The following is a 26690-nucleotide window of genomic DNA, read 5'->3' as shown; positions in this document are numbered from 1 at the left end:
TTGTTCTCTCTTTTCTTTTTAATCAATCTGGCTAGTGGTCTGTCTATTTTGTTGATCTTTTCAAAAAACCAGCTCTTGGATTTATTGATTTTTTGAAGGGTTTTTCGTGTCTCAATCTCCTTCAGTTCAGCTCTGATCTTAGTTATTTCTTGTCTTCTGCTGGGTTTTGAGTTTTTTTGATCTTGCTCCTCTAGCTCTTTCAATTTTGACGATAGGGTGTCAATTTTGGATCTCTCCATTCTCCTCATATGGGCACTTATTGCTATATACTTTCCTCTAGAAACTGCTTTAAATGTGTCCCAGAGGTTCTGGCATGTTGTGTCTTCATTCTCATTGGTTTCGAAGAACTTCTTTATTTCTGACTTCATTTCATTGTTTACCCAGTCAACATTCAAGAGCCAGTTGTTCAGTTTCCATGAAGCTGTGCGGTTCTGGGTTGGTTTCTGTATTCTGAGTTCTAACTTGATTGCACTATGGTCTGAGAGGCTGTTTGTTATGATTTCAGTTGTTTTGCATTTGTTGAGCAGTGCTTTACTTCCAATTATGTGGTCAATTTTTGAGTAGGTGTGATGTGGTGCTGAGAAGAATGTATATTCTGAGGATTTGGGGTGGAGAGTTCTGTAAATGTCTATCAGGTTTGCTTGCTCCAGGTCTGAGTTCAAGCCCTGGATATCCTTGTTGATTTTCTGTCTGGTTGATCTGTCTAATATTGACAGTGGAGTGTTAAAGTCTCCCACTATTATTGTGTGGGAGTCTAAGTCTCTTTGTAAGTCCTTAAGAACTTGCCTTACGTATCTGGGTGCTCCTGCATTGGGTCCATATATGTTTAGGATCGTTAGCTCTTCTTGTTTTATCGATCCTTTTACCAGTATGTAATGGCCTTCTTTGTCTCTTTTGATCTTTGTTGCTTTAAAGTCTATTTTATCAGAGATGAGAATTGCAACTCCTGCTTTTTTTTTGCTCTCCATTTGCTTGGTAAATCTTCCTCCATCCCTTTATTTTGAGCCTTTGTGTATCCTTGCATGTGAGATGGGTTTCCTGGATACAGCACACTGATGGGTTTTGGCTTTTTATCCAATTTGCCAGTCTGTGTCTTTTGATTGGTGCATTTAGTCCATTTACATTTAGGGTTAATATTGTTATGTGTGAATTTGATACTGCCATTTTGATGCTAAGTGGCTGTTTTGCCTGTTAGTTGTTGTAGATTCTTCATTATGTTGATGCTCTTTAGCATTCAGTGTGATTTTGGAATGGCTGGTACTGGTTGTTCCTTTCTTTGTGTAGTGCCTCTTTCAGGAGCTCTTGTAAAGCTGGCCTGGTGGTGACAAAATCTCTGAGTACTTGCTTGTTCACAAAGGATTTTATTTTTCCTTCACTTATGAAGCTCAGTTTGGCTGGATATGAAATTCTGGGTTGAAAGTTCTTTTCTTTAAGAATGTTGAATATTGGCCCCCACTCTCTTATGGCTTGTAGTGTTTCTGCCAAGAGATCTGCTGTGAGTCTGATGGGCTTCCCTTTGTGGGTAACTCGACCTTTCTCTCTGGCTGCCCTTAGTATTTTCTCCTTTATTTCAACCTTGTTGAATCTGATGATTACGTGCCTTGGGGTTGCTCTTCTTGCAGAATATCTTTGTGGTGTTCTCTGTATTTCCTGCATTTGAGTGTTGGCCTGTCTTGCTAGGTGGAGGAAGTTTTCCTGGATGATGTCCTGAAGAGTATTTTCCAGCTTGGATTCATTCTCTTCGTCCCCTTCTGGTACACCTATCAAACGTAGGTTAGGTCTTTTCACATAGTCCCACATTTCTTTGAGACTTTGTTCATTCCTTTTTGTGCTTTTTTCTCTAATCTTGGTTTCTTGTTTAATTTCATTGAGTTGGTCTTCGACTTCAGATATTCTTTCTTCTGCTTGGTCAATTCGGCTATTGAAACTTGTGCATGCTTCGCGAAGTTCTCGTATTGTGTTTTTCAGCTCCTTTAATTCATTCATATTCTTCTCTAAGTTATCCATTCTTGTTATCATTTCCTCATATCTTTTTTTAAGTTCCTTAGTTTCTTTGCATTGATTTAATACATGTTCTTTTAGCTCACAAAAGTTTCTCATCATCCACCTTCTGAAGTCTAATTCCGTCATTTTGTCACAGTCATTCTCTGTCCAGCTTTGTTCCCTTGCTGGTGAGGAGTTTTGGTCCTTTCTAGGAGGCAAGGTGTTCTGGTTTCGGGTGTTTTCCTCCTTTTTTCGCTGGTTTCTTCCCATCTTTGTGGGTTTATCCACTTGTCGTCTGCGTAGTTGCTGACTTTTCGATTGGGCCTCTGAGTGGACACCCAGATTGTTGATGATGAAGTATTTCTGTTACTTTGTTTTCCTTCTACCAGCCTAGCCCCTTCACTGTACGACTGCTGAGGTCCACTCCAGGCCCTGCTTGTCTGGGGTGCACCTCTAGCAGCTGTGGCACAATGAGGGATGCTACCCGTTTCTTTTTCTGCTATCTTTGTCCCAGGATGATGCCTGCCAAATGTCAGTCCTTTGGATATAGAGGGGTCAGGGAGCTGCTTTAGGAGACAGTCTGTACTTTTTAGGAGCTCAATTGCTGAGCTGTGAGCTCTGTTGTTCATTCAGGGCTGTTAGGCTGCTATGTTTGATTCTGCTGCAACAGAGCTCATTAAAAAAACCCTTTTTTTCTCAAATGCTCTGTGTTGGGGGGTTCGGGCTTTATTTTTCGATGTCCGTTGAGGCGTCCTGCCCAGCTAGGAGGCAGACTAGCCACTGTTTGCCTGCCGAGGCTCCGCCCTGCTGTTGTGTGATTCGCCCTGTTCCTGCAGGCTCTGCTGTGGTCTCCGCCATGCCCTGTAGCAGAGTCTCTTCGTTGTAGTGTGTTGCCTCGGCAACGGGAGGCTGCGTCAGCAGTGGGCGTGTATCCCAGTTGGGGCGGGTTGCCTCGGTAGTGGTGGACGCCCCTCCCCCACAGAGTGTCTCGGACCGTCTGCTCGGGATAGTTTGAAATCGCGGTTTTGTTCATCCCACTGGGTACCCCAAACGCTCTGTCCCTGCAATCCCCTGAGCTGGCCTACTGTCCAAGTCTTGTTCAGTCTCAACTCCAGCCCTCTCAAGTCTCAGGTTGCCGGTTCAACAGGGCACCTGGACAAGCGCGCCCTGTGGGGATTGCTGGGTAGGGCCGGCCGCCACCACCCCGGCTGCCGGCTTCGCCAGGCAGTCCTACTGCCTGGCATCCCGTGTCTTTTTTATACTTGGGAGTTTCCCCGTTCTGTGGGCAACAAAGATCAGTCTGGAAATGCAGCTCCGACTCACCTCTTTGCGGATTCAACGAGAGCTCCCATCCTGGATTGTTCTCACAGCGCCATCTTGAGTCCTCTCCCATGAGATATTTTGATATGGGGATACACTGTGTAATAATCATATTGGGGTAAATGGGGTATCTATCACAAGAATTTATTCTTGTCTTTGTGTTACAAGCAATCAAATTATATTCCTCTAGTTATTTTTAAATGTACAACAAATTACTGTTGACTGTAGTCACTCTGTTGTGCTGTCAAATACTAGATCTTATTCTTTCTATATAGTGATACTTTTGTACCCATTAACCATCCTTATTCTCCCCCTACACAATGCCCCAGTACCCTTTCCAGCCTCTGGCAACAATTATTCAACTCTCTATGTCTCCATGAGTTCAATTTTTAAAATATTCAGTTCCCTCAAATAAGTGAGAACATGCAAACTCTGTCTTTCTGTACCTGGCATAGTTCACTTAAAATAATGTCCTCTAGTTCCAATCATGTTGTTGCAAATGACATCTTATTTTGTATTATGGCTGAATAGTACTCCACTGTATATACGTACCACATTTTCTTTATTCATTCATCTATTGATGGACACTTAGGCTGCTTCCAAAGCTTCACTATTGTGAGTAGTGCTACAATAAACATGGGAGTGTAGATAGCTCTTCAATACTGATCTCTTTTTGTGGGGATATATCCTAGCAGTGGGATTGCTAGGTCATATGGCCGCTCTATTTTTAGTTTTCTGAGGAACCTCCAAACTATTCTTCATAGTACTAATGTACTCTCCATTGTACTAATTTATATTCCCACCAACAGTGTACAAGGGTTCCCTTTTCTCCACATCCTCACCAGCATTCATTATTGCCTGTCTTTTCAATAAAAGCTATTTTAACAGGGTGAGATGGTAATCTCATTGTAGTTATGATTTGCATTTCTCTGATGGTCAGTGATATTGAGTACCTTTTCATATGCCTGTTTGCCATTTGTATGTCATCTTTTGAGAAATGTCTGTTCAGATTTTTTACCCATTTTAAAATCAGATTGTTAGTTTATTCCTATTGCTTGAGCTTTTTATATATTCTTATATATTCTAGTTATTAATTCCTTGTCATATGGGTAGTTTGCAAATATTTTCTCCCATTCTGTGGGTTGTCTCTTCACTTTGTTGATGGTTTCTTTTGCTGTATAGAAGCTCTTTAACTTAATGTGATTCAATTTGTCTGTTTTTGCTTTGGTTGCCTGTGCTTGTGGGATATTACTGAAGAAATCTTTGCCTAGATTAATGTACCAGATAGTTTCCTCAAAGTTTTCTTTTAGTCGTTTTATAGCTTTTAGATTTAAGTCTTTAATCCATTTTGATTTGATTTTTGTTTGTGGAGAAAAGTCTAGTTTCATTCTTCTGCACATGGATATTGATGGTCTAACATATGGTCTACTTATCTCAGAATGATCTATGTGTTGAGGAGAAGAGTTTGCATTCTGCAGCCATTGGTGGAAATATTCCATAAATATCTATTAGGTCCATTTGGTCTACAGTGCAGATTAAGGCCAATGTTTCTTTATTGATTTTCTGTCTGGATGACCTGTCCAAACAGAAAATCATGTCCAAAGGTGAACATGGGTTGTTAAAATCTCCAAGTGTTATTGTATTGGGATCTATCTCTCTCCTTAGCTCTAATAATATTTGCTTTCTGTATCTGAGTGCTCCAGTGTTGGGTGTATATATATTTATAATTTTTATATCCTCTTGCTGAATGGACCCCTTTATCATTATATAATGATCTTGTTTTTCTCTTTCTTTTCTTTTCTTTTTTTTTATTGCATTTTAGGTTTTAGGGTACATGTGAAGAACTTGCAAGATTGTTACATAGGTACATACATGGCAGTGTGATTTGCTGCCTTCCTCCCCATCACCTATATCTGGCATTTCTCCCCATACTATCTCTCCCCAACTCCCCACCCCCCACTGTCCCTCCCCTATTTCCCCCCAACAGACGCCAGTTGTGCCCTTCCCTGTGTCCATGTGTTCTCATTATTCAACACCCACCTATGAGTGAGAACATGTGGTGTTTGATTTTCTGCTCTTGTGCCAGTTTGCTGAGAATGTTGGTTTCTAGGTTCATCCATGTTCCTACAAAGGACATGAACTCATCATTCTTGATGGCCGCATAATATTCCATGGTGTATATGTGCCGCATTTTCCCTGTCCAGTCTATCATCGATGGGCATTTGGGTTGGTTCCAGATCTTTGCTATTGTAAACAGTGCTGCAATGAACATTCGTGTGCATGTGTCCTTATTTTAGAACGATTTCTAATCCTTTGGATATATACCCAGTAATGGGATTGCTGGGTCAAATGGTATTTCTAGTTCTAGATCCTTGAGGAATTGCCACACTGTCTTCTACGATGGTTGAACTAATTTACATTCCCACCAACAGTGTAAAAGTGTTCCTGTTTCTTCACATCCTCTCCAGCATCTGTTATCTCCAGATTTTTTAATGATTGCCATTCTAATTGGCGTGAGATGGTATCTCAATGTAGTTTTGATTTGCATTTCTCTAATGACCAGTGATGATGAGCATTTTTCATATGTTTGTTGGCCTCATGTATGTCTTCTTTTGTAAAGTGTCTGTTCATATCCTTTGCCCATTTTTGAATGAGCTTGTTTGTTTTGTTCTTGTAAATCTGTTTGAGTTTTTTTAAATTCTGGATATCAGCCCTTTGTCAGATGGGTAAACTGCAAAATATTTTTCCCATTCTGTTGGTTGCCAATTCACTATAATGACTGTTTCTTTTGCCATGAAGAAGCTGTGGAGTTTGATTAGGTCCCACTTGTCTATTTTGGCTTTTGTTGCCAATGCTTTTTGTGTTTTGGTCATGAAGTCCTTGCCTACACCTATGTCCTGAATGGTTTTGCCTAGATTTTTCTTCTAGGGTTTTTATGGTGTTAGGTCTTATGCTTAAGTCTTTAATCCATCTGGAGTTAATTTTAGTGTAAGGTGTCAGGAAGGGGTCCAGTTTCTGCTTTCTGCACATGGCTAGCCAGTTTTTCCAACACCATTTATTAAACAGGGAATCCTTTCCCCATTGCTTGTTTTTGTGAGGTTTGTCAAAGATCAGATGGTTGTAGATATGTTGTGTTGCCTCTGAGGCCTCTGTTCTGTTCCATTGGTCTATATCTCTGTTTTGATACCAATGCCATGCTGTTTTGATTACTGTAACCTTGTAGTATAGTTTGAAGTCTGGTAGTGTGATACCTCCAGCTTTGTTCTTTTTGCTTAGAATTGACTTGGCTATGCGTGCTCTCTTTTAGTTCCATATGAAGTTTAAGGTGTTTTTTTTTTTTTCAGTTCTGTGAAGAAGGTCATTGGTAGCTTGATGGAGATGGTGTTGAATCTGTAAATTACTTTGGGCAGTATGGCCATTTTCACGATATTGATTCTTTCTAACCATGAACATGGAATGTTTCTCCATCTGTTTGTGTCCTCTCTTATTTCGTTGAGCAGTGGTTTGTAGTTCTTTTTGAAGAGGTCCTTTACATTCCTTTTTAGTTGTATTCCTAGGTATTTTATTCTCTTTGTAGCAATTTTGAATGACAGTTCATTCTTGATACAGCTCTCTTTAAGTCTGTTATTGGTGTATAGGAATGCTTGTGATTTTTGCACATTAATTTTGTATCCTGAGGAGGAAGTCAAATTGTCTCTATTTGCAGATGACATGATTGTATATCTAGAAGACCGTTGTTTTTCTCTTTCTATAGTTTTTGTCTTGAAATCTATTTTGTCTGATATAAGTATAGTGACTTCTGCTCTTTTTTGGTTTCTACTTGCATGGAATATTTTTTCCATCCCTTTATTTTCAGTCTATATGTGTGTTTATAGGGGAAATGTGTTTCTTGTAGGCAACAGATTACTAGGACTTTTTTTTAATCTGTTCAGGCACTCTATGTCTTTTGATTGAAGAGTTTAGTCCATTTACATTAAATGTTGTTATTGATAAGTGAGAACGTACTCCTGACATTTACTTAATTTTTTTCTAGTTTTTTTTTTTGTGGTCTTCCCTTCCTTTTTTCTTTCCTTCCCATCTTCCTTTTAGTGAATGCAATTTTCTCTGGTAGCATGTTTTAATTTCTGTCTTCAAGCTTACTAATTCTTTATTCTGCTTGATCAATTCTACTATTAATTTCTTGCTTTTTATTTTCATATATCTGTTGTATGTTTTCAAATTCTAGGTTGCCATATATCTTATAAAACCCATTATTTTAAACTGATATGTCTTGAAAAGTTGTTGTACTTAGAATATTTGGTCAGTTTGTCTTTTCATTTTTCTACTCAAGACATGAGTACTTTACACACCATAATTAACATGTTATAATGTTCTGTTTTTCTGAATACCTGCTATGACCAGTGAGTTTTTTACCTTCAGACAATTTCTTATTGCTCATTAATATTCTTTTATTTATGCTTAAAGTATTCCCTTTAGTATTTTTTTTTCATTTAACCCTTTAGCATTTCTTATAGGGCAGGTCCGATGTTGATGAAATCCCTCAGGTTTCGTTTTTTATCTGGGAAAGTACTTCTTTTTCATGTTTGAAAGACATTTTTCCTAGATATACTATTCTAGGATAAAAGATTTTTAGAAAATATGTCATGCCACTCTCTTCTGGCCTGTAAGGTTTCCACTGAAAATCTGCTACCAGATGTATTGGGGCTCCTTTGTATGTTATTGTTTCTTTTCTCTTGCTGCTTTTAGGATCCTTTATTTACTTTGGGAATTTTATTATTAAATGCTTTGAGATGGTCTTCTTTGGCTTAAATCTGTTTTGTGTTCAGTTACTTTCTTGTACTTGAATATTGGTATCTTTCTCTAAGTTTGGGAAGCTCTCTGTTACTATTCCTTTGAATAAATGTTCAATCCCTATCTTTTTCTCTACCTCCTCTTTAAGGCCAATAACTCTTAGATTTACCCTTTTGAGACTATTTTCTAGATTTCATACGCATGCTTCATTCCTTTTTATTCTTTTTTCTTTCATCTCCTCTAATTGTGTATTTTCAAGTACCCTGTCTTCAAGCTCACTAAATCTTTATTCTGCTTGTTCAATTCTGCTATTAAGAGACCTGATAAATTCTTTAGTATGTCAATTACATTTTTCAGCTTCAGAATTCTGCTTGATTCTTTTTAATTGTTTCAATATCTTTGTTAAATTTATCTGACAGGATTCTGGATTCCTTCTCTGTATTATATTGAACTTCCTTGAGTTTTCTCAAAACAACTATTTTGAATTCTCTGTCTAAAAGGTATATCTCTGTCTCTCCAAGATTGATCTCTGGTGCCTTATTTTGTTCCTTTGGTGAGGTCATGTTCTGGATGGTCTTGATGCTTGTGGACACTGATTGGTGTTTGGAGGTTAAAGAGTCTGGTATTTATTGTAGTCTTCAGGTCTGGACTCGTTTGTACCTGTCCTTCTTGGGAAAGCTTTCCAACCATTGAAAGGGACTTGAGTGTTGTGATCTAAGTCTTTGGTCACTGTAGTTGTATCTGCATTAGGAGGGACCTCAAGCCTAGTAATGCTTTGGCTATTGCTAACTTGCAGAAGTACTGCCTTGGTCTTGTATAAAATCCAGGAGAACTCCCTGTATTACCAGGAAGAAGCTTTTGTTCTCTTACCTTACTTTCCCCCAAATAAATAGTGTCTCTTTCTCTGTGCTAAGCTATCTGGAGCTAGAAGAGGGGTAATGCAAACATGCCTGTAGCCACCACCACTAGGACTACACTGGGTCAGACCCAAAGCCTGCACAGCACTGGGTCTTGCCCAGGCCCACCGTGTCCACTGCCTGGCTACTACCTATGTTCACTGCAGGCCCAAGAGCTCTATAGTCAGCAGGTGATGAATCCAGCCAGGGTTATGATCTTCCCTTCAGGTCAGTGAGTTGCCCCCAGGCCCAGCTAGATACAAAAATGCCATCTGGGAGCCAAGGAAGTTGAGAACCCTAGAGTCTACATGGTATTCTGTTCTACTGTGGCTGAGCTGGCACCCAGGCTGCAAGACAAAAATCTTTCCTACTCTTCCCTCCTTTATCCTGAAGCACAGCAGTCTTTCTACATGGCCACCACCACCCCAATCCTGTGGCAATTACCTCCTGGCTACTGCCACTGTTCACTCAAGGACCAAAGGCTCTTCAGTCAGACTGTGGTGAATGCTGTCAGTCCTGGGTTTCTCCTTTCATGGCAGTGGCCCCACTCTGTTCCAGGGCAGGTTTAGAAATGCCATCCAAGAGCCAAGTCCTGGAATCAGAGACCCTAGGAGCCCACTTGGTGCACTGTCCACTGTGGCCAACCTGGTACCCAAGTTGATTTTTGGTTCTTATGAAGGTGCTTTCTTGTGTGGATTATTGTTCAATTTGATGTTCCTGCAGGGGCAGATAATCATTAGAGGCTTCTATTCAGCCATCTTGCTCCGTCTCCTTTCTATAATCCCTCCCTTACTAATCTTCCCTATGCCCCTCCTCTGTTCACCCATCTTCTTCTTTATCCCTTTTCCTTCCTTGCTTCTTCCTCTCCTTCTATTCCTCCCACTCTTCCTGTTTCCATTAAGTTCATCATTAAAGGTACAGCACTGGTCAGATCTTCTATTTGCTCTAACATAGTGTAGGTAAATTATTCTTGAGACCCATCTGCTTCACCTCTTTTAGATAGGACTTGGACCCATTTTTCTCAACTCAGTAAAATGCTCTGGAAAGTGGTAAACCTGGTTTCACTCATGAGGGCCTGATTTTTCCCTTTACTTTTGCTTTTGATGTCTTCTCATCCACTTGTCATCTTCTTAAATGGTTTGGCTGTGTCCCCACCCAAATTTCAACTTGAATTGTATCTCTCAGAATTCCCACATGTTGTAGGAGGGACCAAGGGGGTGGTAATTGAATCGTGGAGGCTGGTTTTTCCTGTGCTATTTTCATGATAGTGAATAAGTCTCACAAGATCTGATGGATTTATAAGGGATTTCCGCTTTTGCTTCCTCTTCATTTCTCTCTTGCCGCCACCGTGTAAGAAGTGCCTTTCACCCTCTGCCAAGATTATGGAACCTTCCCCAGCCATGTAGAACTGTAAATCTAATTAAACTTCTTTCTTTTGTAAATTGTCCAGTCTCAGGTATGCCTTTATCAGCAGCATGAAAATGGACCAATACACCTTACTTGTTAGGAGGGTATTACTAAGAGTCTTTAGGATTTTGTTGATTTACCTTCCTTTTCTCAATATTGCCTGAACAGTGGACTTTTATAGATTATTGGGTAAGTTTTGAGATTAAGGTGGACTTGGAGATATTTTCATATGTCTAACAGGAATGAGAAAAACACTTTCACCAAGACAAGAGAGAGGGTGTTTTTTGTTTGTTTTTAACAGGTAGCATTTTTGATTGTTTAACCAGTTTCTTCTGATATTCAGTCTCTGATATGATTTTAATATTAGTCTATGATATGATATGACAAAGTTTCTAAAGGTTTCTGACCTAACTTCAAAAAGCATGGTTTTGTAGGCCTCAATATTTTGTCCTTGATGTTCACCAGCAAAGGCAGTTTTTACAGTCATACAATCTCCTCTATTGGTTCTTCCTTGTTTGAGGATAAGGAGAGACCACAAAATCCTGATTCTATTTCTCCAGATCATCACCACTCTATTTATTCTCTATTCTGTCAATAAAGCTTCTGTTTAACTTATGTCAGTATCAAGATTAATCCTTGTGGTTTATATGTCTGAATCACGTGTTGAGACAGCAGCTGTGTCAACCTAAGATTCTGGTGATCAGGCATCATATGATTGTGAAATAAATGAAAGTAATTGTGAGTATTGTTAGGAACACGATGTGGAACATTTCCAGTATTCCAGAAAGCTCCCTCTTGCCACCTTTTTTTTGTTGTTGAGACAGAGTCTTGCTCTGTTGCTCAGACTGGTGCAGCACCATGATCTCGGCTTACTGCAACCTCCACCTCCCGGATTCAAGCAATTCTCCAGCCTCAGCCTCCCGAGTAGCTGAGATTACGGGCATGCAACACCATGCCCAGCTAATGTTTGTATTTTTAGTAGAGACAGGGTTTCACTATGTTGGCCAGGCTAGTCTCAAACTCCTGACCTCAAGTGATCTTCCTGCCTCAGCTTCCCAAAGGGCTGGGATTACAGTCATGAGCCACTGTGCCTGGCCTACTTTTTTTTTTTCATTTGTGTACCTCTAAAGGTAGCTGTTATTATCATTTATAATACTATAGATTAGTTTAACATAGCTTTGAACATCATACAAATGGAATTGTACAGTATAAATGTGTCTGTGTCTGACTTGTTCAGTCAACATTATGACTGCAAGATTTCTTCATTATCTTGCATGTATTAGTAATTCATCCTTTTTCACGGCTGTGTACTCTTCTGTTATACAAATATACTATCATATATTTATCCATTCTACTGCTGATGGATATTTGTATTGTTTCCATTTGGGGCTTATCATAAATAAGGCAGTGATTAGCATTTTTGTATACATCTCTTGCTGGACATAATCTTTTTTTCAGATGTATACCTAGCAATGGAATTGTTGCATCATTAAGTTTATATTTGTTTATCTTTTTATGAAAAAAATCTTAATTGCTGCCAACATTACTCCATAGTAATTGTATCAATTTGCTCTTCCACCAGCAATGTGAAGGAGTTCCAGTTGATCCCCCTTCTAGTCAACACTTAGTATTGTTAATCTTTCTTTTCTTCTTTTTTTTTTTTTTTTTTTTTTTGAGACAGGGTCTCACTCCCAGGCTGGAGTGCAGTAGCTTGAACACAGCTCACAGAAGCCTCAACCTTCTGGGCTCAAGTGATCCTCTCACCTCAGCTTCCTGAGTAGCAAGGACCACAGGTGCACTCCACCATGGCTCGGCTGATTTTTTTTTTTTTGGTAGTGATTTTGGTCTTGCCATGTTGCCCAGGCTGGTCTCAAACTTCCGGGCTCAAGCAGTCCTCCTGTCTTGGCCTCCCAAAGTACTGGGATTACAGGCATGAGCCACCATGCTCAGCCTAGTCTTTAAAATGTAAGCCATTATGATGAATGTGTAATGGTATTTTTTTTTTTTCAGACAGTCTCACTCTGTCGCCCAGGATGGAGTACAGTGGTGCAATTTCGGCTTACTGCAAACTCTGCCTCCTGGGTTCAAACAATTCTCCTGCCTCAGCTTCCCAAGTAGCTGGGATTACAGGCACCCGCCACTAAGCCCAGCTAATTTTTTTTTGTATTGTTAGTAGAGACAGGTTTCACCATGTTGGTCAGGCTGGTCTCAAACTCCTGACCTCAAGTGATCTGTCCAGGCAGGCCTCCCAAAATGTTGGGATTACAGGTGTGAGCCACTGCATCCAGCCTAATGGTATTTCACTGAAGATTTAGTTTGCATGAGTAATAATGTCAAGCACATGTTCATATGTTCATTTTTATATTCTTGCTGCAAATTCTTTTCAAGTCTTTTTTGAATCAAGTTTTGATTTGAGTTACCTTTTTGTTTTATTTGAGTTACTTTTCTTAATGATTTCTAGGAGATTTTAATGTATTATGGATCTGATATTTTGTTAGAAATATGAATTGGAAATATCTTCTTGTAATTAGTGGCTTGTCTTATGTACTTTCTTCATGGTATCTTTTGACCAAAAATTATTAATTTTTTTTTGAGATGGAGTCTTGCTCTGTCACCAAGCTGGAGTAGTGGTGCAATCTTGGCTCACTGCAACTCCCTGGTTCAGGCAATTCTCCTGCCTCAGCCTCTCTAGTAGCTGGAATTACAGGCACATACCACCTCACCCAGCTAATTTTTGTATTTTTTTAGTAGAGATGAGGTTTCACCATGTTGGCCAGGATAGTCTCGATCTCCTGATCTAGTGATCTACCTGCCTCAGCCTCCTCAAGTGGTGGGATTACAGGCATGAGCCACTGTACCCAGCCAATTATTAATTTTTAAAAGCTCAATTGATCAATCTTTCCTTTTATGATTAGTACCTTTTCCTTCCTGTATTCTATTTAAGAATTCTTTGCCTTTCCCAAAGCTATGAAAATATGCTGTTTTGTTCTGGAGATTGATTGTTTTAGATTTCATATACAGATCAAATGTAAAGTCTCTAATTTTATATATGCTACAAAGCGAGGTTCATTTTTTTCCCTGTATAACTGCCAGAGCCTCTACTCTGGCCTTGAATTGAATATTGAAGGTCCTAAGCTCTTCTTTTAGTTTTGTAAGCTCTCCAATATATCCATAAAAGTCATGCCACCCCACGATCTCTGTAAAAACCATGGTGGTTATTGAAATCAACTGCAGCTACTCCACTGGACTGCCTCAAGTTTTACCCTTCCACAGATACTCCATCCCACGCTCTCCACAGAGATAATCTAGTAATTGTGAAGCCCTTGCTTGCTGTGGTTTGCCAGGCATAAGAGGTCATCTGTTCGTTCATTAAGTATACAAGTAACTCAGTCCCAGAATCCCACCTCTGTATTCTATGTCCTATGGACATTTTAGGTAAAAACGCTATATCATTTTTGGACCACGCAGGAAACATAATTCCTCTCAGGTCTTTTAACCGAAGAACCTTTATAAGGATACTATTTGCAGAGGGTGGACATGGTTAAAGGGTGCAACAGTGATATTAAAATATACAGAGACTAGCAATGGGAGAAAGATGTTACAGTCTCTTTGCTTAGAGGGATAAGATAGGTAGATGACATATAGATAGATGGCATTACTAAAGGCCAATCAAAGCTGGACGGGAATAGGGACCACCCTTTAAGAGGTGTAGTTTAGGAAGCTCACAACCACCACAGAAACACACCACCAAAGCAAGAAGAAAGAGGGTAAAAACTACGTTAACTTCTGTCTCCTTCCCCTTTCTTAACTCCTGCTGCTGCATTTCATTTGCCAAACCCAGTCAGGAGTCAACTGGAAATAGCACAAAGATTGCAGTTCATAGGAATCAGTCTTCCATTGCACCAAAGAGGAAGGAGAAGGTCTGAGAGTGGATCTGGAGGAATGGCCAAATAGAGAATAAACAGCACATATTGTGAAACAAAATCAAAATAGACCTAGCAAGGTACCGTTGGAAACAGTAAAAACAATCCACACGTAAGAAAATCTGTCAATAAAAATTATAAAAACTATAGAAACATATCCAGATGTAGAATGAACAGGTAAGTGGGAAGAATCTAAAATAATAAATATAGATGCTAACAATTCAGAAACTACAAATGTAGGAATTTCCAGTGATGAACATAAATGGTGGCTGTATGTTTCTCTCTTTTATCTACAGTTCCTGGCACAGTATAGCCCTCTGATAGAAATGGGTGGCTGGATGGATTAATAAATACAAAAACATTGAAAGAGCAAAGGAAACCAAAATCAATAATGACATTAATTTTTTTAACAAAAAGCAAAACTAACACTAAAAGCAAAAACACTCTTCTGAATTATTTGAAATGAAAAATGTAAATCAATTTTAAAGCAACAAAAATCAAGCCAGCCTTGGATTCTTCTGCTGCAACAATGCCTCTCGCATTTTCTAATATAGAACCTCCAAAAAAAAGTAGTTTCACCTAAGAATTTGTAACCAACTCAACTCATTATTCATATTCATTCTCTAAAAGAAAACGTAGAATTCTTCTACAACAAATTATGGTGATTTCTCGTGACACTGGCTTTACTGATAAACATATGTCCTATTGCTTTGTTTTCTTCTCTGCACTCACTATAACTTTGTTTCTATGCCAAATTATAAAGTAATATTTTTGAAAGCACTTTAAGCAGCAGTAAAACTCAACATATATCGCATCGATGATCCAGGAAACTCAATGAAAGTGACGACAGTACAAATGACTGAGACAAAGCACGCGTATGGGTCGGCAATTGACCACTATGGTTTGAGTGCCCTCTGGCTGACAATGATTGTAAGACACACCAATTACAGGACATGTCTCAATTACCAAGCTGTTAAAATGTGAAACAAGCGTCTCTTGCCATGTTTATCCACAAAATATGGCATATTGAACTTTAGCAATTACATAAGCAAAGTTTTGCTACTGAAAAGCTCACAGGAGCATGAGAAAAAACCTGATTACACGTGATTCAGAGGAAATAATCATGACTATTATTGACACAAAAAACAAAAACACAGTGAGAGTATCCCAGAACCGCATGATAAAATAATCAAGAATTTAAAAGATTAGGGGAATAACAAAAAGTTAAAAACAAGAAAGCCAAAATTTTGCCATCCCTGAAAGGCAGTCCACAATACTATCTCTTTATCTGAGTTTAACTTTACATGGAGTTAGAACATTTTTTGGAATCCTTTATTGTGATAATTCATGGAATTTTTTAAAATGTGCATGCTGGTGGTCGTCTGTAGTCCCAGCTACTCAGGAGTCTGAGACAGGAGAATTACTTGAGCCTGGGAAGCGGAGGTTACAGGGAGCCAAGATCGTGCCACTGCACTCCAGCATGGGCGACAGAGTGAAACTCTCTCAAAAAAACAAACAACAAACAACAACAACAACAAAAACGTGTACATTACAAGTTTTAAAAAGCAAAAGAAGGCGGCATGTGGTGGCTCATTCTTGAATTTTAGAACTTTGGGAGCCAAGGTGGGAGCATCACTTGAACCCAGGAGTTCAAGACCAATAGGGCAACATAGCAAGACTCAATCTCTACACACACACACACACACACATTTAAGTTTGTGTATGTGTATTAAAGCAAAGGAAACAGAATAACCCTTAAAAACAGACATAAAAAAGAAAAAAGAAGACAAACCTGAAAATGTACAAAGCACAAAATAGAATAACCAAAAGTAGAGCTGGTCTACAGTTATTACCATCAATGTTATGGATTCACTTATTCCGCAGCATTTATTCAGTATCTCATATAGGCCAGGTACTGTTTCAACCACTAAGGGTACAGCAGTCTCTTTTCCTGTGGAATTTACACACTTGTCAGAAGAGACTAATAATTAACAAGTAAATCAAAATAGGCTGTATATAAGATAAATGCTACACAGGAAAAAAATAATAATAAGGTAAGGTGAATAGGAAGTGCCAGGTGAAGGGTGTGCTGTGTGGCTGGAGTGTAGCATGTATTGTGGCCAGGGTGAGCGACCCTGAAGCAGATGAGGGAATGAGCAGGTATCTGAGGGTAACCTACATTTTTCCATTAAAGACAGTCTCATTTTTTATTTTAAAATCTTGAAATATGTTGCCAGGAGTTAAAAAAAAAACTTAGAGCTTAAGTGGAGAGAAAAAAATATAATTAAAGATTCAAACAAATATGCCAAACACACTGGGAGAGAAAACATAGGCAGTAATGTGAATATTCACACAGAGCAAGTGTTTTAGGCTGAAAGTATTCAATAAACAAAGTTCTTTCTGTGATAAAATATAAATAGTAAAAATATATCGGTATTGAATCAATACCCTAAAATATTATCTTGTAAATATAAAAAACTGAACTATAAGGAACATGAGAAGAAATCAACTGATGTGCCAAAGTAGAATACATTTGAAATTGACTGGGTTCAGTCTTTATACCTAAAGATCAAGATAAAAGTATAAGGGAACATTCCATGTAGCGGAATTAAGACATTGTGTTGAAATACATGGCACATGTAGTATACTATAGCTAAATTATAAGTTTCCTAGGGATGACTGGCTGATGATGAGACCATAAAGGTAAGCTGAACCCAGTTTTCCATTTGAGTCGAGCTAAAGAATTTCATCATGCTACTAAGAGAGTATTAACATAATCGCATTTGTATTTTAGAAAGATCATACAGGAGAATATACCGGAAAATGTGAGATTTTAGGCCAAGTGGTATGTTGATAAGAGGCTATTTTAAAAGTATACCTGTGATGATGAGGATCTGGATTAGAAGAGTGGCCACAAATATGGAGAGAACAATGGCAAATTATGAATGAAAGCAGTGGGAGTTTGTGAAGGACTGGCTGTAAAATAGACGGAAGTGGGTAGAGTCAAGAGTTATGCATAGGGCAACTGGATGAGTAATGACACAATGAGCATCATCCATAGAACACAGTATCCAAGGGACTTCCATTTCCAGTTGCGGCATCACTTTACTGCTGAGAATAATTTATCCAACAAAATACTTAGATAAACTATTTTTTAAATTGATAACCTGAGGCTGAGCATGGTGGCTCACACCTGTAACCTCAGCACTTTGAGAGGCCAAGACAGGTGGATCGTAAGGTCAAGAGTTCGAGACCAGCCTGACCAAATTGGTGAAACCTTGTCTCTACTAAAAGTACAAAAATTAGCTGAACATGGTGGTGCACATCTGTAATCCCAGCTACTCAGGAGGCTGAGGCAGGAGAATCATTCGAACCCAGGAGGTAGAGGTTGCAGTGAGCTGAGATTGTACCACTGCACTCCAGCCTGGGCGACAGAATAAGACTCCATCTCAAAGAGATAGATAGATAGATAGATAGATAGATAGATAGATAGATAGATAGATAACCTGAAAAGCTAGTTGAAACAACCAGGCCAAAATCTAAGGGAAAACAAAAACTTAGTTTGGCTCTGTGTCCCCAACCAAATCTCACCTTGAATTGTAGTTCCCATCATCGCCATGTGTTGTGGGAGGGACCTGGGGGGAGGTAATTTAATCATGGGGGCAGGTCTTTCCTGTGCTGTTCCGGTGGTAGTGAATAAGTCTCACAAGATCTGATGGTTTTGTGCAGCGAGTTCCCCTGCATAAGCTCTCTTGCCTGCTACCACATAAGATATGACTTTGCTCCTCCCCAGCCATGTGAAACTGTGAGTCAATTAAATCTCTTTCCTTTATAAATTACCCAGTCTCAGGTACGTCTTTATTAGCAGCATGAAAACAGGGTAATACACTTGGAGAGGTAAACAGGGCACACAGTGCCAAAGTCCTTTTGACCTGAAGAGATTTACAAATTCCTGCAAACTTACACTTCGAATTTGTTAGACTAATATGGCCCTGAATCTACCCAGGTAGCGAGAATGATAGATGGTGTGCCCCACCATACACCAGAACCCCTAAAGGCTCTACCCTTAGGATAATGATGAATCATTGGTAAAACCATACACACTCACAGACATCCCCAAGGAATACAACAAAGTCATCTTGTTGTTAAGTGGGTAGGAAAAGAAAAAGAGAGGAAAAAGACCTGTCTGAGAGGTTATGGCTATTGGAAGGCCTCTGTGAGATTTGCAGCCCTGCTTTGCATTGTCTGGGATTACAGGTGCCCACCACCACACCCAGCTAATTTTTGTATTTTTAGTAGAGACGGGGTTTCACCAGGTTGGCCAGGCTGAACTCCTGACCGCAGGTGATCTGCCTGCCTCAGCCTCCCAAAGCGTTGGGATTCCAGGCCTGAGCCACCGCTCCTGGCCATTCATGATTTTTTAAACAAACACTTATTAAAGCAAGAACAGAGGTAACTTTTTGATTAAGAGTATCTAAGGGAGAAAGAAGCTATAACAAATATACAATCAGATTTTACAATAACACACCAAAAGCTTTTGCTGTGGCATCTACCACTACCTCTATTCATCATTGTATTGGAGGGCTGAATTAGCCTAGACAGGCAAGAACAATGTATTAAAAGTATAAGGTTGGAGAGGAAGGAGGATAGCTGTTTCTGTAACAGATAATCTAATTATGGACATAGACAACCTCAGGCTGGTATAGCTGGAGCAGAGTAAGCATCGCAGAAAGTCATAGAAGATAAGTCAGAGAGGGACTGGAATTCAGACCACAGTGGCCTTTGGAGGGCATCGCAAGGACTTTGACTCTTACTGAGAAGTTGAAGCCATGGAGAGTTTTGATGAGGGGAGTGGATGAAGTGACTTAACATTTTAGAAGTGTTACTTTGGATGCTTTTTTGAGAATAGACTGAAGGGAGCTATGGGCAGAATCACAGAGACCAACTGGGAGACACAAGAGAGATGACAGTGGCTTGTACAGGGTGATAGTGGTGACAGAGGTGAGAAGTGGATGGAATCTATGTATATTATGAGGCTAGAGTCAAGAGGATTGCTGATGGATTACATACAGGGTGTGAGAGAAAGAGGAATTAAGAATGACACTAAGGTTTTTGGGGCTGAGCAGCAGCAATAATGCAGCTGCCATTAATGAAGGTGAGGTAGGCTGGGGCTGGAGGAGATTTGCATGAGAATCAGGCAAATGAAGCTGTTGGAAGGCAGTCAGCTATGGAAGTCTAGACTTCAGGGAACAGCACTAGACAGTAGACTTAAATTTGGGAATTATTCACCTAAAGATGGATTTAAAATCCTAAAACTGAGTGAGATCTCCAAAGTTAGTGAGAGAAGAAATCTAAAAGCTGAGTCCTGGGACACACCAATGTGTAGAAAAAACTGGGAGAACCTGAGCCAACTGGGTGGGTTTGGGTGGGTTGTAGTGTGCAGAAAGTAGCCTTCTTCATCCTGAGCCATGATCTTTCACTCTAGCTCCTTCCAAGGGAGGGGACCCTGTCTCAGGACCAGTGTCTGTTTGGCTAAGTGAATGCCGCTGCACCATCTGACTACTGACAGTGCCTCTCAACGTGGTGCCCTAAGGATGAGGGAACCACAGGATGTCCAGTTTAGCTCAACATATTAATCCTAGTATTACTTAGTGACACACTGTCTACTGATGATCCCCCTTGCCTTCCTGAGGGCTGTTTTCTCACTGCCTTTTACTTCTTCAGGAATCTGATTTGCTGGTAATAGGAAGAGAAACCAATTCTACAGAGACCTAACTTTTCCTCTAGATCTCTTAATTAAACACCCCTCTCTTTGTTTCTTCACCTACTTCAGTGAACAGGTTCTGTAATGACATGGAGTCAGGAGAAGACTTCCCAGGGACTTAACAACTAACATTCATTTTCCTAATTCAGGAGTCTCAGGGCCCTACTTGCACCTGTTAGTTTAAATGATGATGTCTTTATAAGGTATGGTATTAACACTTTTCGACTTCTATTATATCAGTATCAAGACACTTCTCTTTATTCCTAATAGGATTAGGAAGATACGCTGCAGCTGGAAGTGTTAATGACAGAATTTTCACTTTATACTATGACCACTTGGGGTTCCTACATAAGCTGACTCCGGATAACTTTGAAGCTAGTGGACCACCTACAGCCTTTGGACATTTGAGAAGTCTTTTTGGAGAGGTCAGTATATAATGCATTGAAACAATTTGCCTTATTTTAGGAATAAATGCCACATTCAATACACAGAATAATGGGAAAGTATTTTCGTTGGGACAAATTCATTAATGCAGTTTGCTCTATTTAACGAAAGGAAAACCCTCTATGTGCCGCCAACATCTCCAAATCTTCTTCCAAGTCCCATATGGGGCTATATAGCTTTCGTTCCACCTAGAATACCTTCATGCAAATATCTTCACTGCAGATCACCACTAGACATTCTAAGCTAGAACCATTACTCCCAGCCCAGGCCAAGGTAAGGGAGGTAGAGAATCTCTACCTCCTAAGGTTGGCCCTGAAGAAACATGGGTTGTGAGGCCAGGCACCATGGCGCATGCCTGTAATCCTAGCACTGTGGGAGGACGAGGTGGATAGACTGCCTGAGCCCAGGAGTTGGAGACTATCCTGGACAACGAGGTGAAACCCCATCTCTACAAAAGAATACAAAAATTAGCCTGGTATGGTGGCATTCATCTGTAGCCCCAGCTTCTCGGGAGGCTGAGGCGAGAGATCACTTGAACCTGGGAAGTTGAGGCTGAAGTGAGCTGTGATCATGTCACTGAACTCCAGCCTGGGCAACAGAGTAAGACCCTGCCTCAAAAAAAAAAAAAAGAACATGAGCTGTGGTCTACCTTTCTTCTTTCCTATTAACCCTGCCTCCTGGTTCTTCTTTTTCTAGTGACAACATAAAAAGGAGTTCTCTTCTTTACAGATGACACTTAACACAGGTTTTTATAATATTTAATGTGTAATATGCTACTTGTGAAAATAGCACATCCTAGGGTACCAGTTATAAAAATGAACACTCTCAAACCATCAGCAAATTATCAAATATTTTTGACTGGGGTTAGTAAAACCTGCCCGTTGACTTAAAGGAAACAGAACAAAGGATGAATCTGGTTTTAAAAGATCATTCCAATTACCAGGCCAAAACTGCAGTTAAGAGGATGGTGGGTTAGCTTCCCCTGTCTGAGACATGCATAGAGAATGAGGATTGGAACTTCCATGGGAGAGTTAAGATACCACCATGTGACTCCCTGTGTCTTTGCTCAAGTCTGGGGTGTGGATTCCACATTTATACAAAGTGAATGATGTGAGCAAGAGGATAGAACTAAACAACAACAAAAAAAGCATTTACCTCCATTTTTCACCAGTTTCACGATTTGTAGGAAGTATCTTAGTTTCCTTATGTGAAAGTTTAGATTATTAAGAGAAAAAAAAACTACAGGAATTTGTATACTCAGGCCAAGTTTGTGGAAGCCATACTCAACAACATCACTTCCCTCTCCACAAACAAACTATGCATGCATTCTCTCTGGATAAAATAATCACTGGTTCTTACTACAGTGTTGGAGCTCCTAATTTTTATAACAACTATTTATTCCTATTTCACTTATGAGGAAAGTGAGGCACAGAGAGGCTGGTTAGTTATTGGGATTAGACATCTTTCCCAGGGAACTGGCCCCACCAGGGCCTGTGCTCTCAGCCGTCCTGCTGCCTTTCACTGGGCTTGCATACACTTTCCTTAGGATATGCTTGCCACTCCCAGACTACAGTGTCATACAGAATTATAAAGTTTTAGATATTTCAGTGATTTTCAAGAGTCCTCAAGCCATTTGGTTCAGTCCCACATTTATTTTCCTGGCATCTATTTCCCACTTCTCCTCTGTGCATTCCCAAAATTCAGTAACTAGGAAAAAAGGCATGACAGAAGGTGAGTCTTGGAGGCACTGTGGGATAGATGTGTCCCCAGCCAGTCTGCACGATCTACCACCCACACCTTGTCTCATAGCAACACAGTCAACTCCAACATCCCTTTTCGGGATGGTCCCTACTTCTCTTCTCTCCCCTAAAGGTTCCCCAGGCAGGACAGGGTCAGGACTGGAGGAGTGTGTGTTGAAAGCCCTGTAGATCAGAAATCTAGGCCAGAAGTGCATGGGGAGGTCTGTGAGTCAGGAAAGGAGCATGTGCTGCCAGTTTGGAGACTCAGAAAGCAGCTGTCCAAAGTCTCTAGCACGAGATCGGGAGCAGTAAATGAGGACAGGGATTTCACAGGCCTTTTCCCAAATAAAACTCCAAATAAGAACCCAGTTCTAAAATCTGCATCTCCAGGCTCCTTACACACACACACAATGTGAGTCAAGTTTCCATGTACCCTTTTGCTCCAACCATCCACGAAGGGCACAGGAATCTTACACCAAAGCTTATTCATCAGAACTTCCATTCCTCCTTAACAGGAAAATACCACTTCCCTTGCACACACATGGATAGTCCAACAGAATATGTTGACGTATTTCCTCAATTGATAAGTAAACCAGTATTGTTTTAATGTGAACTGGAAATAAATCTGTGACTTGGGTTTCGTCACAATTGAAGAAGTATAAAGTAGTTTAAATATAGTATTCTCTTTTCTCTGGTTCTAGCCTCCAGATATGGGCTTTGAGACTGCACTTGCCCCACAGCACACCACCTTAGATGAAATCATCTTTTTCGCATATGTACCTGAGAATGAACCCCAGGAAACGATCTACAGGAAGAAGTTCAACAATATACACTATGGAAAAGTGATCCACTCCGGGTAGTGATTTGCATATATTCAGATGGCATATTGGTTTCTAGAATCTACTTTTTAAATTTTTTTGAGATAGAATCTTGCTCTGTCATCCAGGCTGGAGTGCAGTAGAGGGATGACAGTTCACTGCAGCCTCAGCCTCCCAGGCTCAAGCAATCCTCTGGCCTTAGCCTCCAGGATAGCTGGCACTATAGGCACACACCACTACGCCTGGCTAAGTTTTGTGTTTTTTTGTAGAGATGGGGTTTCACCATGTTGCCCAGGCTGGTCTTGAACTCCTGGGCTCAAGGGATTCACCACCTCAGCTTCCCAAACTGCTGAGGTTACAGGTATGAGCCACCACACCTGGCCAACAGAATCTAAATTTTTGGATCTACTTTTTTGAATAATTTTCTTGGCCAAATAGAGTAAGTCTTTTTTGGTAGCCCACAAGGCCAAATACATTTATAGACTCCAAGATGTCTTGCATGATGCCCCAGTTTTAGAAACCTAGGATCATTTATATCAGCACCATCAGGCCAAGCTATAGAAATGTATGTCTCTTGAGTATCAGAAATATTCTGGACTACACTGGATACTCCCTGTCCACAGAGTTTACTCACATGTATGTCCTAGAGACCAACACAGCTAATGTAGTAGAGGCTATCTTTTATGAAATATTGCATGGCACAATATACAGATTTCTCAGAAATGCTTTCTAACATATCAGTAAGAGTCAGTAACCCATAAAGCTACCTCTAAGGCCTAATAACTCATATTCAGAATATAAATTCTGGCTGAGGGCCACGGCTCACGCCTGTAAACCCAGCTCTTTAGGAGGCCGAGGCCAGCAGATCCATTGAGGCCAGGAGTTGGAGACCAGCCTGGCCAACATGGCAAAATCCCGTCTCTATTAAAAATGAAAAAAAACATCAGCCAGGTATGGTGGCTCACATCTGTAATCCCAGCTACTGGGAAGGCTGAGGCACAATAATTGCTTGAACCCAGGAGGCTGAGGTTGCAGTGAGCCAAGATTGCTCCATTGTGCTCCAGCCTGGTTGACAGAATGAGACTCTGTCTCAAAACAAAACAAACAAACAAACAAAAAGAATATGAATTCTATAACCCCCAAATCTACCAACTAAAAAAGAAATAATTTCAACAATTTCAGATTACCAGAAACTCACTGCTATGGTCTAAATATCCATTTTCCCCAAAAATTCACATGTGAAAATCCTCAAGGTGGTAGGTGACTAGGTCATGAAGACTCTGCCCTCATGAATGGAATCAGTGCCCTTATAAAAGAGACCCCAGGGAGCTAGCTAGGCCCTTCCACCACTGGAAGGACTGAAGGACAGAGCCAGCTAGGCCCTTCCACCATTGAAGGACACACATAGAAGATACCATCTATAAATCAGAAAGTGGACCCTCACCAGATACCAACTCTGCTGGCACCTTGAGCTCAGACTTTTCAGCCTCTAGAGCTGTGAGAATAAATTTCTTCTGTTTATAGACTACCTGGTTTATGGTATTTTGTTATAGCAGCCCAAATAGACTAAGATATTCACCTTGTCTCAAGGTGGTGGACTCTATTCTTATACCAGGTTGGAATCTGTATATTATAGGTGTTTGGGGCTGTCAGTACATATCTTGTCCCACAGCTAACAATACCTTGCACCGCGAGGCAGCTTACTCCGAAGTGGAAGGGAACGTGGAAATCAGACCTAATATAATAAACATCAGCAGTATTTTTTTCTCATGAGGATTGTATAAATTTGTCTCTAACAAAAGTGTCAGTGATCTCTAGAATTATTTTTTGCACTAGGTAGTTCTTGTATGTGTGATATTCCAGATCAGTTAGTTTGTGTTTATGTAGGTGTTTTTCTATTGAAAACCTACAGAATCACTTTTCAATCTTTTAATATTAATATAATTAATATTATCCCAATGTTAATATTAATTTCTTATATTCTAATTATTTTTAAAAGCATATGCTCATTCTCTTAAGGATCAGAATATTTAAAAACCAGAAGAGCACAATCTATATTAAGATTCAGTAACTTTGCTCTGTTTGCACAGAAGCTAGGGAATGGGTAGCTTCAAGGCAGAAAATATAAGCAAAGCGAGGGTCAGAGACCTGGAGAGCAAGTGGAACTTCAACTGGGCAGGTGAAGAATTTGGGAGCCCAGTGTTCTCAAGCCTGCAGGAGGCCGAAGGCGGTTATTCAGGTAGTCAGGGTGAAAGGCAGAGTGAGCCATTCCCTTACTCCACCAATCACCATTTAACACTGATGACCAGTAAGGCACGGTGGTGGATACTGCAACAGAGTGGTGAGCACGACATTCAAGCACCTCATTCCATGCCCTTGTGTTCTAGCCCAGAAGGAGACAAGTATGTGATTACAGTTGACTAAGGCTGCAAAAGGGGCATATAGAGCATTGAGAGATTCTTTTCCTGGGGCTGGAGCCCTTGTTTGGAGAATCCTAGGTTTCTCCTGGAATAACACCCAGCTTCCTTACTGGAACTCAAAAAGCCCCACTGACCTGGCTCCACTCTCTCCAGTGACCTCTCTGTTTTGTTCACTGCAGTGAAGTCACTCTGGCTTAATTTGGTTTCTGTAACACTTCCTGCTCCTTTTGGCCTGGAGGCTTTGAGCATGCTGTTCCTCTTCCTGGAACCTTCCCCGAACTACCACTCTCTTCCTTCACCCTTGTTCTTCTGGTCTTTTCTTAAGCCTCAGTTTCTTACCTCTCAGTGAAAGAAGAGAGGTAAGGTAAAGGGGCAAGAAGTCCTCCTGTTGGAGACCTCCAAAGTCTTTGGCATGGGCAGTGCCACTCTTGCAGCTAGTGACAACTACTCCCACCCAGCCAGCCCCTGGAATTCTGTCACGGGTTGGGGTCCCGTCGCCCTTTCAGCAGTCCTTCTGGGCAGCCTTTTTTTTCTTTCCTGCCTCCCCTTCACCCAACACGACCCTTGTTTCCCAGAGATAAGCATTGTCTTGGATTTTATGTTAACATCTTTTAAAGTTTTGCTTTAGCGCTTTAACACTAGTTTTGCAAAAGGTATGACTTGCCTTTTTCAACATTATGCTTTTGAAATTACTTGATATTGATATGTGATCTGTAATTCAATCACATAAATACTCTACAATTTATGTAGCTATTCTCCTATTTGTATTGGAATCGTTAAATTCTTTCCTTCCTCCCTCCTTTCCTTCCTTCCTTCCCTCCTTCCTTTTTTTCTCTCTCTTTCTTTTTTTCTTTCTTTTCTTTCAACAGGGTCTCCCTCTGTCACCCAGGCTGGAATGCAGTGCTGCAATTATGACTCACTGCAGCTTTGGCCTCCCTGGCTCAAGTGATCCTTCTACCTCAGCCTCCTGAGTATCTGGGACTACAGGCACACGCATGCCACCATGCCCAATTAGTTTTTGCCATTTTTTTTTCTTTTCTTTTCTTTTTTATTGTAGAGATGGGATTTTACCATGTTGTCCAAGCTGATCTTGAACTTCTGGGCTTAAGTCATCTTCCCACCTTGGCTGCCCAAAGTGCTAAGATTACAGGTGTAAGCCACCCCACCCAGCTTCTCAATTTTACC

The 26690-nt window shown here is 40.4% G+C and overlaps 1 protein-coding gene across 3 annotated transcripts in view; it reads left to right on the top strand.

The window, feature by feature from the left end:
• The window catches only part of CATSPERB (catsper channel auxiliary subunit beta), a 189403-nt gene that overhangs the window by 107598 nt on the left and 55115 nt on the right, over positions 1-26690 (top strand). For all 3 annotated transcript variants that reach the window (XM_003734064.6, XM_035261289.3, XM_078335627.1), the window contains 2 exons: positions 20355-20509; positions 22969-23123. In XM_003734064.6, coding sequence (XP_003734112.4) covers positions 20355-20509; positions 22969-23123 — 310 coding nt within the window. The remainder of the gene's footprint in view (positions 1-20354; positions 20510-22968; positions 23124-26690) is intronic.

This window comes from Callithrix jacchus, chromosome 8 (assembly GCF_049354715.1).
Source record: "Callithrix jacchus isolate 240 chromosome 8, calJac240_pri, whole genome shotgun sequence".
Lineage (NCBI taxonomy): Eukaryota > Metazoa > Chordata > Mammalia > Primates > Cebidae > Callithrix > Callithrix jacchus.
Note: the sequence above shows the minus strand (reverse complement) of the source record. Positions and strands in the feature narration are given on the sequence as shown.